This window comes from Theropithecus gelada, chromosome 3 (genome assembly GCF_003255815.1).
Source record: "Theropithecus gelada isolate Dixy chromosome 3, Tgel_1.0, whole genome shotgun sequence".
Classification (NCBI taxonomy): domain Eukaryota; kingdom Metazoa; phylum Chordata; class Mammalia; order Primates; family Cercopithecidae; genus Theropithecus; species Theropithecus gelada.
Genome location: NC_037670.1, coordinates 156933411 through 156951015, shown reverse-complemented (window position 1 = coordinate 156951015; position 17605 = coordinate 156933411). Strand labels below are relative to the sequence as shown.

Below are 17605 nucleotides of genomic sequence, written 5' to 3'. Positions count from 1 at the left end.
TTTCCCCCTTTCTCTTCCATTTCTCTCTTATTTGTTTCCTAATCAGTCCCTTTCTTGGTGTGTAAAATGAGAGGCTGGTTATTCCCAGTACATGTTATTGTTTCTGTGGGCCCCCCTCCTCTCCGGGTGTAGTAATCTCACCATCTCCAGATGAGGCGATAAGTGTTTGAGATGCATAACTGTGTCTCATTTCAGTGCCTAATAGAAGATGCAGAATGAGCCATGGCACCTTTCTGCTCAGTAAATTCATAATTATAGGATTCTTCATCTCGCCTCTTGCAGACTAGAGAGCTGTTGATTGGCCATGGGTCCATGTGTGTGTACAGTAAGGCAGGTTGTGGGGTATGCACACTTTCCCCAGCATATGGCACATTGTGATACAGAGACTGTGCGAAGTTCCCTCCTCAGAAAAGTTGGTGGCTGAGCCCCGACCTGCACCTGCCTGTCTGAAAGGGGGATTATCAGCCCTGCTGGAATTTGGTTGTTGGCAGAGATGCTTTGAGAGCCCTGGTAGCCAGCAGAGCATATGGTGCCCAAAGAGCAGTCTCTTTCAGACAAAGGCTGGAAGCAGCTGCTGGAGTGAGTTCACATAAAGTCAGAAGAGAGGCTGGGGTGGTGGAAAGAGCATGGGACGGACAGTGTGAGACCCGATCTTACACCATCTTCAACTCAATGTGTGACCTCTTGCAATTTCATCTGACCTCTTGGATTTCAATTTCCTTGTCTCTAAAATCAGGGATTGGGAAACACTAAACTGGATTATCCCTTTCAGATAAAAACCATATAGATTCGTCTTTGATAGGAATTTGACTTTGCACAAGAAATTCAAGATGAACCATCTTGACTCTTCATCACTCATCTTGAGATGTACCACCAAGTACCATCTCATTATCATAATCCTAATCTTTCTAATCTTATTTTAATCTTGCTAACGATAACAATGACAGCAACTATCATTTCCTAAGCACTTAACTGTGCTGGGCAGAGGCTCTATGTGGCTGCTGCTTTACAGTCATTAATACTTTCAGAGGTAAACCACAAAGCTCACCTGATCGGTGTTATCTACCAGCTTAGCCCCTGAGGGTCAGACAGGACTTTGTTTTTCTCCTGACACCGGTAGGTGATATCCCAGGATTTCTGTTTAGGGCTTCCATGAGTTAACAAGGGCTTCTAAGTGCTCTATCTTCTGGGCTCTGGAATTGTGCTTTTCTAGAAAAGTATGGATTTTGCAGTGACTGAAACCTGGACTTCAAACCCAGTTGTGCTATGTATTAACCAGTGTCCTTGCAGAGCTAAAGTTTCCTCACCTGAAACAGGAATAAGACAGTTCTGACCCCAGGGAACAGTAGTGAGGATTATGTGAGCCAAGCTATGTGAAAGTGTTTGCATGGGCTCTGGGGTGCAGTAAATGCTCCACAGATATTGATATGCCTCTATGCTTCCAGCCCCTCTTTCTGCCAGTCAGGAAATAGTTGTTGAGCCTCCTCTCTATGTCCAGCTGTGAATGTGTTGACGAGCGAGACAGACCCAGCCCTGCCCTTGTGGTGCTCACAGACCCTCAGCTCCAAACTCTCCTTCTGCAAAGGCTAAGGCTAAATGGAAAGAGAGAGGCTGCTCTCTGGGGGCCTTTGCTCTTTTCCTCTACAATTTCATTTCTTTCTTCAACACTTTGCATTTCAGTCTCAACTTGCCAGTGACATCCTGGCAAGGTTGAAGCTCTCTCTTTTCAGCCTCATCTTCCACCTGATTCATTCATGAACTGTGTTCTCCAGACGTACTCTTCCTTGTACACACCCTCATGTGATATGCCCACGCTTCTGCTATGTAGACCCCTCCCCTAGAGGGGAGCCTTTGCCTTCGTGCTCTGCCTGTCTTCTCCAAGTTCACAGCTCAGCCCGAATTCCATGCCCTCCCCAAGGCCTGCTGCAGCCTGCTCTTTGCTCTCTCTCACCCCAACTTAGAAGTCTTCCTCCTCCTAGGAACTTCCAAAGCACTCTCTTGTATGCCACGTGACTTTTCATCATGCGCATCAGTTCAGGTTCTGGTGGTATTGGCCTGATGTGACTACGCGTTCTTTGAGAATCTGATCCTTGGGCCCTACAGCATCTTGCACATTTTGTGTGTGTTCTGAGCAAATACTGACCACATAGGTGAATGAATGAAGGCCCTTGGCTTGCAGCACTGCTCTTGGTTGTGGTGTACTCCACTAACCAGTCTTCCTCCTCGGATATTGACTGGAGAAGACCTGTGCTTTTCATTAGTTTGCTGACTGACAATGCAAAGTCTTTATTTGGTTTTCTTCCTTTTTCTCTTGGTTTCCATCTAACCTAGTGTTTGCTCCCTGCTGGGGAATTTTCCATTGCTTAGTGGTCTACCTCTTCTCATTCTCCACTTTTGAGGTGTTTGGGGGTGAATGAGAAAAATTCCACAGAGCTGAGGTACCCCCAGATAGGACGTTGGCAATTCCTGCCCTGAATTCTCCCAAACTGGAAGAAACATAAAGCTGTCCAATGGGAACATACACAGGAAGCATCTTGAATAGAAAGAGACCCTCAGGATGGGAGGTGATCTTGTTCCCTGGGGAGTTTTGTATTTGTTTGTTTATTTATTTGCTTGACCGCTTCTCAAAGCATTTTTTCTCTCCCTTTAATGAAAACCTCTCAGAGGCGGCCCTGCTAGGGGAGGAAGCCAAGATCTGCCTTGTGAAAATGACATTAGGGCTCAGGGCTGGGCAGCGAACCCACAGGATCTGGTTGCTGCTGCAGTGTGAAGAGACTGAGGATGTGGGTTTTTAATTTGGCCTCTTCCTGAGGCAGAGGAGGCACAGAGGAAAGTTTCTCCTGCAGTAGTAGGTACGGACACAGAGAACCAGAGGCAGTGGCTGTAATGGACAGCCCCCACAAAGGGATCAACCTTAACTCTTCTGCTGCATTTCACAGGGACCACGGTACAGCCCCATCCGTGCAAGGCTGGGGTGAACTGAGATGGTTTAGCAGTTAAGATTGTGAACCTGTGCACATTTACGCAATTCATATTTGGAGCTACTCTACCACTTATACTGTGCAAGTTACATGACTTCCCTAAGCTTGCTTTCCTTAGCTGTAAAATGTGGATACAATAGGATGTACTTCGGAGGTCTACCAGTCAGGGTCCCAGCAGGTAATAGGCAGCACACACAAATTTGGTCCTTTGAGAAAACGTTAATAAAGAGGCTGTTCATAAAAGTGTGGCTCTTTAAGAGGCAGTGTAGTATGGGGGGATAGTAATAGTGAGGTCCCCATTACCACCTCTACGGCCAGATGGGGTCCAGCAGGAAGTGGTTCAGAGAGCCTGGAGACGGAATAACTGTGTGCAGAGGCCTGCTGTGGGGAACACGGGACAAAGCTTGCAGCCAATGCAGGCAGTCCCGCCTCCTGCCCTCCCTCCCTCCCTCTTCTCCTGCAGCCAGTCTTTGTGGATGCTGCCTGCTGGTGGCACCTGACCCGGGTGACAGTGCTGGACAGTGTCTGACACAAATTCAGGCACTCAGTAGATAATGGCTGTTGATCATGATCATCATCATCATCACTGCTATTATTATCATGTCATTATCATCACCACCATTATCATTACTGATGTGTCCTCCTGGGGCCGCTGCCACCCGGCTCTGACTGTGTCACATGCCTGTGGTGGGGGTCGACTCAGTCAGCCTCCAGCACCCCCAACAGTGCAGTTCTGCTCAGTGTGTGCAGAACATTTTGAAAGCCCAGGCAGACAAGCCGTGGGGTGAAATGAAGCTGCTGGCGCTGTTATCCAGCTCATAGTCTTTCCTTTCTCCAGTAGGGGAGACTGCGTTGCTGAGTCCTGGCCCTCCGAGGGGACGACCGTGCCTGAGTGCTGCTGTGCCACTGGGACCCGCCTCTGCCATGAAAGCCATGCCCTGGAACTGGACCTGCCTGCTCTCCCACCTCCTCATGGTGGGCATGGGCTCCTCCACACTGCTCACCCGGCAGCCAGCCCCGCTGTCCCAGAAGCAGCGGTCATTTGTCACATTCCGAGGGGAGCCCACCGAGGGTTTCAATCACCTGGTGGTGGATGAGAGGACAGGACACATTTACTTGGGGGCTGTCAATCGGATTTACAAGCTCTCCAGCGACCTGAAGGTCTTGGTGACACATGAGACAGGGCCGGATGAGGACAACCCAAAGTGTTACCCACCCCGCATCGTCCAGACCTGCAATGAGCCCCTGACCACCACCAACAATGTCAACAAGATGCTCCTCATAGACTACAAGGAGAACAGGCTGATTGCCTGTGGGAGCCTGTACCAAGGCATCTGCAAGCTGCTGAGGCTGGAGGACCTCTTCAAGCTGGGGGAGCCTTATCATAAGAAGGAGCACTATCTGTCAGGCGTCAACGAGAGTGGCTCAGTCTTTGGAGTAATCGTCTCCTACAGCAACCTGGATGACAAGCTGTTCATTGCCACGGCAGTGGATGGGAAGCCTGAGTATTTTCCCACCATCTCTAGCCGGAAACTGACCAAGAACTCTGAGGCGGATGGCATGTTCGCATACGTCTTCCATGATGAGTTTGTGGCCTCGATGATTAAGATCCCTTCAGACACCTTCACCATCATCCCTGACTTTGACATCTACTATGTCTATGGTTTTAGCAGTGGCAACTTTGTCTACTTTTTGACCCTCCAACCTGAGATGGTGTCTCCACCAGGTTCCACCACCAAGGAGCAGGTATATACATCCAAGCTCGTGAGGCTTTGCAAGGAGGACACAGCCTTCAACTCCTATGTAGAGGTGCCCATTGGCTGTGAGCGCAGTGGGGTGGAGTACCGCCTTCTGCAGGCTGCCTACCTGTCCAAAGCGGGGGCCATGCTCGGCAGGACCCTTGGAGTCCATCCGGATGATGACCTGCTCTTCACCGTCTTCTCCAAGGGCCAGAAGCGGAAAATGAAATCTCTGGATGAGTCAGCCCTGTGCATCTTCATCTTGAAGCAGATCAATGATCGCATTAAGGAGCGGCTGCAGTCCTGTTACCGGGGCGAGGGCACTCTGGACCTGGCCTGGCTAAAGGTGAAGGACATCCCCTGCAGCAGTGCGGTGAGTCCAGGGAGGGCTGTGGGTGGGGATGGTTGGGAGTGTAGGATAAGAACCCCAGCCTTGTAGCCCCCATGGGGTGTGTATCATCCTTCCCCTTTTGCAGATGAGGCGAATATATCCCATACCATCTCTGAGTCTCATTGGACCCAGAGTGTCACCAAACATTCTGCAACTATGACATTGAGTGTATAAGAGTCAGAGTGGGAACTAAAACATAAATTCCCATCAGCGTACTCTCCTCTGCCCCATACTGGCTCACTGGTTATGAGGGGGAGTGCTGGAAATAGGTAGGAATTGTGTCAAATGGATGTTGTAGGGACCAGGCATGGCTGGAGTCTAGATCACAGTGTGCTGTAATGCAAGATGTGTACACACCCTTTGTACTCACCAAGCCTGCAAATAACCTTCCTGGGAGCTTAGAATAAAACCACAGGGTAGGGGAAGAGGAGAATGTGAGGAGTCAGCCTACATTTGGGATAGATATGGAATTTCAGGAGAAGTGTGTTTTTAGCCGTTCGTATGTCTTTAGCAAATGCTAAAACGAGAGCACAGTTAGGTAAGAGTGCAGTGAACACATAGAGAAAGCAAAGCTAACTTAGAAAAGGGAAGGGAAGGGACAAATCATGTTTATTGAGCATCTTCTGTGTGTACAGTGCCTTGGAAGAGACGTGAGAAAGTCAGGAAGCAGCCCGAGAGCAGCATGGGATGATGGGAGAGCTGCGGGGAACCAGAGGGAGAGCAGGAGAAGGGTTGGCTTAGGGGTCTTCGCATGGCCTGTGGGTATGGCCTTGCTGGGTGACCCCAGGTGAAGCAGGGGACACAGACTCTTGCCTGTCGTAGCCTAGCTCACGTGTGCCGCACCATGAAAAGCATCTGTCTTCTTGTAGCTGGACTCTGTTCCTCTTCACAGTGGTCCTGTTTGTTCACAATCATTCTTTGGGCGACTTGGAAGGCTCAGCTATCAGCATCTTCTGTGCTCTTGTCCTTTTCCTTTTGTAACTGTGCATTTTAAAGATTATGAACCTACTTTGAGAACATCAATTCTGTAATTTTAATTTGGGGAGAAGAAGAAAGGAAAATGTATCCATCAGACAGAAGTACACATCCATACTGATGTGATTCTTGACTCCTTAAACTTTGGTGGAGTTCCATATTAGGAAATGTATTTTGGTTGTTTAAAAAAGCATTAGTTTCCTTTCATAAAATATAACTATGTGCCAGGCAGATCTCAGAGGGGACTGGCACCCTCCCCAGCCAGAGTATAGAGAGGCCATCACTCTGGTCTTTGGGATTTGGGTTAGAGGTAGGGAAGAGGGAGGAGAAAGATGGTGCCCTGGCATTAGGCTCAGCCTGTTTTCCACTGTCAAGTCTTCCAGGCACTGGGCCAGCTGAAACTAAAAGATGTCATCTCTTCTTGGAGGTTTTGAAAAGCCAGGAGTCCCCTGATGTCACAAAGGAAACAGGAGAGGTGCTATGGACCAAGCAGGGCAGGAAAAATTTGACAAATCAGAGCCAGACCAGAGAATGGAGGGGACTCCACTGTATCTACTGAGCCTTCCTAGCAGGTGACTTAACCTTTGGGAATGCCTCCTGGAGCCCTCTGTTTAGGGCAGTAGCGGAGCCACTTAAGAGAGTCCATGAGACAGGGCTATGAACTTGTGGGGGCATGGAATGCTCCCAAATGAAGGCAGCTAATGACAGAGGCTGTGCTGGACATATGTCTATTATGCACTCAAACATGGGTCTATGTGAGATGTATTAGAATGCTGGTGTTGAGAAGGCCCTTCGAGAGCCTTGGCCTAAAACTTCATTTTACATTGAGCACCTTGAGACTCAGCAAGGTGAATGAATTGCCCAAGGTCACACATGTTAGGAGTGAGTGACAGAGCCAGCAATTGAAGAGAATCCCCCTTACCTGCAGGTTACCCACACATGCATACATGTAATAAATTCCCCACGAGCATGCACACATATGCAGGCCTGTTAGAAGATGGCAAGTTTAGGCCATGTACTTACTAAACAACAACTAGTTCTTTTGAGACCAGAAGGGTTGGCAATCTCTGACAGTTTCCTGTAGAAAACTTGCTTCAAACCCTGACTTTCTGGGCGATGCTCCTGGGAGAAAAATCAGCTGCAGGGGTCCGTTGTGGGCAAGTGTTCATGCTGCCCTTGCTTCCTGCCACAATACAAAAAGCCAAGTTCATCATGGAAGTCTGCAGAGCTGCAGGTCCTAACACCGTGTGGTGGCCTTGGAGAGAACAGAGGGGAAACAGCTTTGCAAGACAGGCTAATGCCAGGATGGGGAGTAATGGAGCCAGATAACAAGCTTTTGATTTTTCTTTTGGCTTTAATTAGTCCTTTCAAGTTACAGACAAGTTCAGGGCTGAGAGTAGAAAGGAGGAGGCCAGAAACTCTGCACAGGGCTGGGGCTATCTCTCCAGCCAGTCTGAGAAAGGCCAGGCTGCCGTTTAATGCACAGTATCAGTTTCCTTTGATTTGGCAGATACCTGAGTTCCTTTGCTCCAGCATTCATTTGGAGTCGGCTCAGACCACACGTGTTTCATGCGACATCGGCCAGGCCAGGCTCTGTGTTGCCACAATGGCACCATTTGCAAACCCAGCTCTTCCTCAACCCATTTACAAGGCTGTTGGTTTAGTTTTCCTGTTCCCTTCCTGCCTAGAGGTGGAGGATGAACAAGATGAACTCTGGAGTTCTTGCTTGTCATGGAGTCTGACTCTCCCTTGAGCCCTGTGAAGTGGGAACTCAGTCCCAGATGACCTCTGTCCTGTGGTGTTCCTGTTGTAGGAAGATGGCAGAGGGCAGGGCAAGGCCCAGGAGGTTGGCTTTTAGTACTTGTGTTTTGTAGGGCAAGGGGTTCCCTGTGGGTTTTATCATAGTTGCAACTCTACAAACTTGAAGAAGGGATTTGACTAGCAATGAATGTCGACTGTGCTCCAGGCTGTACCAGCTCTCTAAGTTAGAATGCTCCTCTCATGTGGCTCTTCAGGCTTTTCTAGCCCTTTTCACATCCTGAGACCCATATTCTTCCCCCTGAACTCACGCCTCCAGAACTCAGAGCCAGGATCCGCATAACTCCCGGGCCACCTGCCTCCTTCATAAGGTCCCAGCACCTGCTTTGGCTATGTTCATTCGGGGGATAGGAAGGAATGGGAAGAAACCCTACTACAAGGCCCCTGGTGCCAGGAAGCATCCACAGAGCACTGGGCAGGCCGAGGCCTGAGGACTGGGCAGAGGGAAAAGTCTTGGGCCATGGGGGTGGAACCTGCTGACCCACAGCCCCCAGAGAGCTCGACGGTGCCTCAACTTCAGGTGAATCAGGTAAGGCTGGCCGTGCTCCCATCGGAGATGAGGGCTGGTTGGCCAGGAGTGGCCTCCTCATGGGAATGTGTTGCTGTGGACATAAACAGGCCTGTTGCAAATGCACATTCCTGAGTGGGCACGGAGTGTGGAGGCTGGGGAAGCAGCTGGGGCTTTCTGGTGTCAGTGGAGGGTGGGAGCAGCAGCTTCCGCCTTTGCCCTCTGAGCCGTGCTTTACCCCTGTCCTGGCTTTCTCCAGCCTGGGTGGAGAGAGGTCTCCCAAAACAAATGGGTTAGTATCTGCAAGTAACTCTAAGGATCTCATGAGGACATGGGTATGAGGGGGGTCCTAGAGGGTCTGTCAGGGCCCCAGTTTGTCTTGGGACTCACAAGACTAGAGGTCAAGCTAATGAGCACTCATGTGGGGAATGGCAGTGATTTCATTTCTGTTTCTGTGGCTTATCCTTGGTGCATCTCTATCCTCAGCCCCTTTTGAAGGCTGCCATCCAGGCTCCCTGAGACCGCCTGTCTGCAGAGCATGTGACAGACAGTAAGGCTGAGGAGCCCATACCTGTGGCCTCTGTCATGTGCCAGGGCCTTATGCAGGAGAAGGCGATGGCTCTCTGTCCTTCTCTTGGGGGGACCTGACACTCCTGACTTGGAGTGGGCAGCTGGCTGGAGAAGATGCTGGGTTTGACCAAGCACCTGGCATCTCAGAATTCCCCAGGCATAGGGTTATCTATACCTTCTCTCCTTTCTTCAGCCTCCTGGGGCAACCTCATCCAACACTAATGAACTAGCGCCTCCAAATAAACTAATGAATGGCGAAACATGTTGGAGCCCTAGGAAAGGGCTTGGCAACGCACTGCCTCCTGGTGGATATCAAGCATCGTGGAATGGCATCTGTCTCCAGGAGCCCACACAGTGGAGGCGAGAGATGCACACCAGCAGGTCATTATGGCCCGGGTGATGGGAACAATGGCTGCGGTCATGGGAGTGACTGTCATTCACTCCACTTCATTCTTCCCTGACTTTGGAACCACTTGAGCCATGGGTAAGGGAGTCAGATAGTCTCGGCCATAGTACCGATTAGGTGGTGTGGAGAAAGGTGACATGCAGTAGGTACAGAAATCAGCTTCTCAATCTCTCTGTCAAGCTTTGACCTGAGTGTCCTTCAACTAGAAAATTTGGGTCCTTGGAGCAGAAACTATTATCTAGCATCACTGACTCACACCTGTCAAACCCCAGTAGTGGGAGCATAGGGCAGAGGCTTCCCGCCTGTCTGGAAATAACACACTGGAGTTTGCATGGTACTTGATGGTTAACAAGGGCTTTCACACACCTTTTCTTCTCCTGACAGTACTGTAGGATAATGGAAGGGCAGGCATCCTCTGCAGTTGAGGGAACAGAGGAACAGAAAACTCAAGTGTTTCACTCAAGGTCATGTCATTAGTAAACTGAAAGCTATTCTGTATCCTAATTCTCAGCTTGGTGCTCTTCTCGTGGTGTTTCACAAGAGTGTTCTAGCAGTGTCCGGGGTAGGCAGTTCATGGTGCTGGGATTGCCTGATATTGGGGGGTATTTGTGATCCGGGGCCCTAGAGTGCTGAGCGCCAGTGGAAGTTCCCAGTCGCTGCGAGGCAAGAAAACCTCTCACATTTCCAGAAACCTCTCATTGAGAACCATGGCTAGACCCAGCTTCCACTTGACTCTGGGGTTTACCCACCAGCCCTGTGCAGTCCCACAAGGGCCACACAGGCACAGGAGATGGAGCTTTTCCTTTTTAACTCAAAGCTCCCCTTCCTGCCCTGCTGTGTGCATGACTGGGTGGCGACGGAGGTCCCCTTCCACGTGCCATTCCTTTGACTCACTGGTTTCCTAGGCATGGCAGTCCTGAGCAGGAGACAGGGTCACCCCCTTGGACTCAGGCTGGCCTCACGTCCCAGTCTGGATGGTCATTCAGGTTGATCTGGCGCCTGAGATCCTGAACCTCCATGAAAGTGAGCATCCGGAATGGCCAGGCAGGCATCCCAGGCTCCGGCGCCTGGTTTCTGCAGGTCTTCTTGGGGTATTTTCTTTTCCCTGTCAGCAGGAAGCACAGGGCTCAGACTCGATGGGGTTGTATCCTGTTGTTTATGGCATTAGACAAGGCGTGCTCTTTCTGCTCAGCTCTTGTCCTCTCTAGACCGGGAACTCCTCCTCTTCCCTGCACCATCCCTCCTGTCTCATCTCCGCTACACTTGCCGCACACACCGTGGTCCATGCCACACTCACGTCCCAATAAATGCACGCATCAAAAATCTCACACAGTGGTCTGAGTGCCCACCTCTCATGGCCCATGACCCTGTACTCCAGATTTCTTATTTAGCACTGGGTGTCTGACATATCACAGCCCCAATCTTTATAGAATCAAGTCTTCCCACTCTCTCTTGGAGATGGCTCCTGTCTCAGGTATTTAGGTGAAAGGCCCAGCCACCTCCCTCTTTTTGGTCAGCAGGGTTTGCAGTGAAAGTCCCATCCCAGCGTAGTGTGCATGGTGCTTTGTGTGACAGGTGGCTGAACCCTGGGGGATGTGCTGGGTTTGGCAGGAGCAAAGTTAAGGCTGGCTTCCTAGGCTGGATGTACTCCCCCAGGATGCCCACCCTGGAGGCCACTGGGTCAGCGGGGGGTGAGGCGGGACCCAGGAATCACACAGACTGAATTTTAACACAGACGGCTGTCAGGAGAGCTCAGCACAGAGTTAGGGTTGAGGATATGGGGTCTCACAATACTGAGCCGTGGACTGCATGTCATGAGCCCAAGCACAGTGGCGTGCACACCTGTAGCACACCCACATGCACACACCCATTCTCTCTGTCCTTGATGTCTGTCCTCCTCATTGCTGTCTGTCTGTTGCTTTCTCTGCTTCTCTCCTCTTGCTCACTCACTCACACTCCTGGTGCATAGTCCTCTCTTAGCCTTTCTCTGTCTCCCTCTTTCTGTGACTTGTTCTCCCTCACCCCACACACTGTGCTCAGCAGCAAGTACAGTGAGATTCTCTCTTTCTCTCTCTCACACACACACACGCCTCATGCAGTATGAGATAGCCCTGCCAAAATGGGAAGCTGGACCTCTTGTTCAATGGGCACATAGACCAGCCCTACTTAACAATCCAGATCTGGATTTCTGGGCCTTCCTTTCAATTCCTGTCATCCTCACAGGGTGGCGTCTTGGCTGGGTTACTGGTCTGGGAGTCAGGATCTTTGGATCTCAGCCAGTCCCAGTTTGTGAGATGTCACTGGGCAAGCAGTTTCCCTTTTGCTTTGAATCACACATTTTATCTTCAAGAAGGAGATGATAAAAAAGTATCCTTTTAATAAAGAGTACGGAAGCTCATAAGGAAAGAGAAATATACAGATGTTAATAATGATAGACACACATAGCCCCTTATATTCATAGGACACTCTAACATCTTCATAGTGTCATCCTGTGTCTCCTCCTTTAGTTATAATAACCACCCAAGGGGACAGAAAGGGGCATAATAATATTGCAGTGATTTCATGCTTAGAATTTTTTTTTCTTCACCAATACCTGCTTTTGAGAGATTTGGGCTGTGCTTAAATCAGGTGTGATGTTTGGTATCTCAGGCCCTAGGATGTGCTCCAATTGCCTTTATTATTATTATTTCCCCATTCCCCTTCCCCTTCCCCTCCTCTTCCTTTTTCTCTTCCTCCTCTTCCTCCTCCTCCTCCTTTTCCTCCTCTTCTTCCTCCTTCTCCTCTTCCTCTTCCTCCTCCTCTTCCTCCTCCTCCTCCTCCTCCTCCTTCTTCTTCTTTTGAGACAGTGTTTCACTCTTGTTGCCCAGGCTGGAGTGCAAAGGCACAATCTTGGCCCACTGCAACCCCTACCTCCCAGGTTCGAGTGATTCTCCTGCCTCAGCCTCCCGAGTAGCTGGGATTACAGGTGCACACCACCACAACTGGCTAATTTTTGTATTTTTAGTAGAGACAAGGTTTCACCATGCTGGCCAAACTGATTTCAAACTCCTGACAGGTGATCCACCCACCTCAGCCTCCCTCCAATTGCCTTCCTTTCTATATAGCGCAGATTACGAATGATAAGAGAATGCATTTGGACACTAAGACACGTTTTGAGCCAGTGCTTACTGCTGTTACCTTCATGTGTCCCTCAGTTTTGTAAGGCGGAAGGGAAGGACTGCACATCACCACATCAGGCTTGTTTCTTTTATCAAGAAAGTCAGTGGAGAGAAGGAAAAAGAGACAACTGAGAGAGCTCTTCTCCATCCGGCCTCTCAATTTACATGTTTTCCCTAGTATGTGTGGCCCTATGGGCGTGAAATGGGGTCAGTGGGAGAGAAGCAGCCCACTCCCTTCCCTGGTCTCTGTGTCATTACTGTGTCTCTGTCAGTGTTCCAAAATATAATGGGATTTGTTCGACTGATTTATCCCACACGCAGGCAACATTACCCAGACCCACACTCAGACCCGAGGAGCAAGAGAGGAAGATACATGGCCATGAGAGTGGGGCTAATAAAATTTATTTCCACTAACGAGGGAATGACCTACCCCCTAACTCAGCCTGGGGAGCAGGGCCACTGCTTCCCAGCACCCACCAGAAAACACACAAACTTAATCATCGTGGCATTCCTCACTTCAAGGACAGCCCTTGTGGCAGCTGAGGCTGCCTGTCACAAACTCTGGGAGGGAGAGTAGGATTTGGGATTGATGGACTGGTGGCATGGGATTTATCTGCCCCTGACAGGTAGCCACTGGGGTTCTCTGGAGCTAAAGTACAAAAGGAGAGAGGTGGCACCCCAGTAGGTTTTGGTTGTTACCATTCGCAATGCTGAGATGCTTCCCTGGGATTTCCCATGGGTCTGGTGTTGGTTGCTAAACCAGCCCCCAGTGATAATGCCATCTGCAGAATTACAATTCTCTTGGTAGACTAGCCTAGAGCTCTGGCCTGTCCAGACTATCCCCAGGTCATTGTGCCATGGCCCTGTCTGCTTCTCAGAGAGAAGAACATGAGGCACTTGGCAGCTAAGCTAATGAGGAGAAGGCTATGGGTTCAACCCTTAGGATTCTGAGCTGAAGCTTGTCTTTGGCTGCTATGCTCAGCAACCCCTAGAAGGGGTGCATTGCTACAGCTCGCTATTGGTTACAGCCTGGCCTGCAGAATGTGTGCTTGGCCTAATGCCCCTCTCCGGGGAAAACTGCTCAATTTAGTGACATTAGTTCCCCATTAGAAGGATAGTTTGTTTTCATGATGAATGAAAGATCACTGAGATATCTGGTGGGCTTGGGCCACAGATGGTCCCAAAACACACATAGAAACTTCAAAATGAGTATTGAAAGAAGCGTTGCTTTTAGCAAATGGCTTTCATCGTTCCATAGGTAGTTAAATGCCTTCATTTAATAAATATTTACATGAAAATCCCCAGCCCCACCTCCTAAAACACAATGACTTTGTATCCTGTTTTGTGGTCTGCTCTCCTTTTTGGGATGCCCAGAAGCAAAGCTCTTGGTTCTTGAGAACTGGGGCCATATGATAGTCCCCACTTATCCTTGGGAGATGCGTTCCAAGTCCCCCAGTGGATGCCTGAAACCGCAGATAGTCCCGAACCCCATATATACTGTGTTTTTTCCTATGCATACTGTCATGGTTTGGCTATGTCCCCATCCAAATCTCATCTTGAATTCACATGTGTTGTGGGAGGGATCTGGTGGGAGGTAATTAAATCATGGGGGCAGGTCTTTCCTGTGCTATTTTTGTGATACTGAAGAGGTCTGACGAGATCTGAGAGTATTATAAGGGAGTGTTTCCCTGCACAAGCTCTCTCTTTTTGCCTGCTGCCATCCGTGTAAGACATGACTTGCTCCTCCTTGCCTTCTGCCATGACGGTGAGGCCTCCCCAGCCATGTGGAAATGTAAGTCCATCAAACTTTTTCTTCCAAGTCTCAGGTATGTCTTTATCAGCAGTGTGAAAATGGACTAATACACATACATACCTATAATGAAGCTTAACTTATCAATTAGGTACAGTAAAAGATGAACAGTAATAATAATAATAAAATAGAACAGTTGTAACAATATACTATAGTAAAAGTTATGTAAACAGTATCTCCTCTGTCTCTCTCTCAAAAATTTCTTATTGTGCTCTACTCTCCTATTTTTGGACAACAGTTGATCTGAAGCTGCAGTAACTGAAACCATGGAAAGTGAAGCCAAGGATCAGGGGAACTGCTGTAATTTGTTGAGTTGTTTTTCCAACGCCAAGACACTTTTCTATAAGCCCCTGCAATGATGGGTTTGTCTAACTGGGTTTTTGTGACTGTGGCTTGCTGGCTCTCCCTCTGTTTCTCTTACATATTCATTTTCCCTACAATCTCATTGAAAAAGACACCAGAAAGAATCATTCTGAGATGAAGCATTAGTGACTGAGTGTATGAGCCCTCACTCCAGCACTGTTTCCATGGCCTGTGCTCACAACCAGGGTGCAGGGGTCAACTTTCACCTGTTATAGGACTTCTCTGGCTTGCTTTCAAGAGACTTCAATCTCATAGGGCCAGTGTGGGTCATGTGCCTGAAGGTCACGTGTCTGAAGGCAGACCTTCCGGGGAAGGCTAGAAGTCATAAAAGAGAAAGTTTAGGCATTACAGTGAAGCAATCAGAGGATTGGATAGTCAGGTCTTTTTGATTTCTTCTTTGTTACAGAAATCATCACTCAAGCATATGGAAATATCTTATAGAATAATAGCCTTTCTGAGGAGCTAAATCTAAGCCCACTAGAGACTCCCAGAGATATTTCTACCTCCCTGTGGACACTCTCCACTTACCTCTACCCCTGAGGAGGTAGTGGGGAGTAAACACGGTGTCATCTCAAGGGGTGGATGCATTTTGTGTATTTATGAACACCTTAGGGGTCAGCCGTCATATTTGAGATATGATTCCCAATAAGTGGGTGATCATTATCTCCCTGTACTGCAGAGCTTTACAACTGGAGCCTGCATTTAGACATGAGCTATTACAGCTTATCTGATCAATATCTCCCTTTAAAAAGAAATCCCACATGTGCAATTCACTGATTCCCCATTTCCAGTGGAGGTGTGCTATGGTCAGCTCCCAGGATATGTGTATGTGTGTGCGTATGTGTGTGTGTGTGCACATGTGCATAAGTGTAATTAATGGGAAGAAATTTAGGGCTGCTCAACATGAAGAATATAAAGACCTTTTCTTTTCTGTATCAATAGGCAGCTCATGGGCTTCCCTTCTCTTTTTCTCCTAACTTGAATTTCTTTTCAAAATGTCAGCTCTCACTTTCCTTTGGGATGCACAGACCCAGGAAAGGAAGAAGCCCAGCTTGGGTGAGTGGTCAGGGGCCTCCTTGGGAGGGGAGAGTTGGTTGATTCTGGTTTCTGGAGATGGCAGAGCACTCATCCCTGGTGCTGGGAAAAGAAGTGGACACGTAGGCTCTTCCCCAGCAGTCCCCTGCCTTCCTCTGATCCTGGAATAGATTGTCTTTGTGACTACCCTCTAGCAGCCCCAGAGGAAACCCCTGCTGAAGATCAGTTTTTTGGCCAGGTGCGGTGGCCAGGTGCCTGTAATCCCAGCATTTTTGGAGGCCAAGGAGGGCAGATCATGAGGTCACGAGTTCAAGACCAGCCTGGCCAACATAGGAAAACCCCTTCTGTACTAAAAATAAAAAAAATTAGCTGGGTGTGGTGGCAGGTGCCTGTAATCCCAGGTATTCGAGGGGTTGAGGCAGGAGAATTGCTTGAACCTGGCAGGGGGAGGTTGCAGTGAGCCAAGATTGTGCCACTGCACTGCACCCTGGCAACAGAGCAAGATTCCATCTTAAAAAAAAAAAAAAATCAGGTTTTTTTGTTTTGTTTTGTTTTGTTTTTTTCTGTCACCACGAATTTGGGGCTTTGGTACCTATTTTCTCAGCAACCTGATAGGTAACTAGGGGAGGCACCTCACTTTCCAGGCTCTAGTGTCCCCTTCTGTAAAATGGGGCTGTTGGATTTTATAATCCTGAATTATTTTCCACATCTGAAATATGATGTGCAAAAGAAGGGCAGAAAACTGTTTCATAAGCCAGAGAACTTGGACGTGAGCCCAAACCTCGCCTCGAGCCCAAACCTTGCCTCCTCCTCGAAGTCATGCCTGCTCCCCAAGGCAGTTGGTGGCCCACTCTCTGGACTCCCCCAGGCACATAACTGAAGCAGGGCCCAGATGGCTTTGTCCAGTCATGGCCCAGGCTGTCCATCCCTGCACTGGGAAAGAGGCAGTTCTTTGGGGCATGAACTGAGACTTTTTCATCTTTATATTCTTAGGGGCTCACCTGGTGCTTGGGGCTTAGTAGGTTTTTCATAAATGTTCTTAAGCAAATTAGTAAGTGAGGAAAAGTAAATAGCATTGTCTTCATCTAGTGCCTGTTTCCCTTGCTGAACGCAGGGAGTTCCAATAGCCCAAGGAACCAAAGGTTTGGTGGAAAAAGGTTGGTCTAAAGATCCGGTTGGCCCCACCATGGGTGAGCTTGGGAAATCTCTGATGTCTTCTTACCCCATGCAATGGACAGGAGTGGGGGCTTCCCAGCTGTGGAGGAGCATGAGGCTAGATGATACTTTTCCATTCAGGAAGGGCAGGAGAGCTGGTTTTCTCCAGATGAGAGAAATCTTCTCTCTCCTGGACCACAGGAGTTGCCCACAGAGTAATGGGAAGACCAGAACTGATTTTGTCTTCCATCCTGGGACTCAGAGATGGCTGCTGCTGCCCCAGAGCAGCAGGGCAGGTACATAGGTGGCTGGAGGAGTTGGGTGCATGGCTCATCCCTGCTGGTCACCTGGTCTGCCTCTTCAGGATCAGCTCAGGATGTTTGTAAACAGTGGATGCCTGCAGTAAGAGGGCAGCCTGTGGCTATGGAAGAGGCTGTGTCCCAGAGCTAAGCTAATTGGCCCACGGAGGATGGACCTGCTGACCTTTACCTCATTAGCACTGCATTTGGCCACTGAGCTCTGGCTTGGTTCTGACCTTCCCATAATAAGGACTCAATGTGAGGTTTCTGCAAAGGTGGGGCAAGCCAGGGCCGGGGCTAAAACAGCTTCGCTTGGCAGAGGAGGTGCAATCAGGACTCACACCAGGGGCTGTGCAGGCTGGGGTCAGGGGAGGATGTGGGGATCAGGGGTCCACCC

General features: G+C 49.2%; 1 protein-coding gene across 4 annotated transcripts in view; it reads left to right on the top strand.

The window, feature by feature from the left end:
- The window catches only part of PLXNA4 (plexin A4), a 519820-nt gene that overhangs the window by 131521 nt on the left and 370694 nt on the right, over positions 1 to 17605 (top strand). For 3 of the 4 annotated variants that reach the window (XM_025379047.1, XM_025379049.1, XM_025379048.1), the window contains one exon: positions 3820 to 5093. In XM_025379047.1, the coding sequence (XP_025234832.1) occupies positions 3906 to 5093 (1188 nt within the window). In that variant the 5' untranslated portion in view covers positions 3820 to 3905. The remainder of the gene's footprint in view (positions 1 to 3819; positions 5094 to 17605) is intronic. The other variant, XM_025379046.1, reaches the window with a different exon arrangement.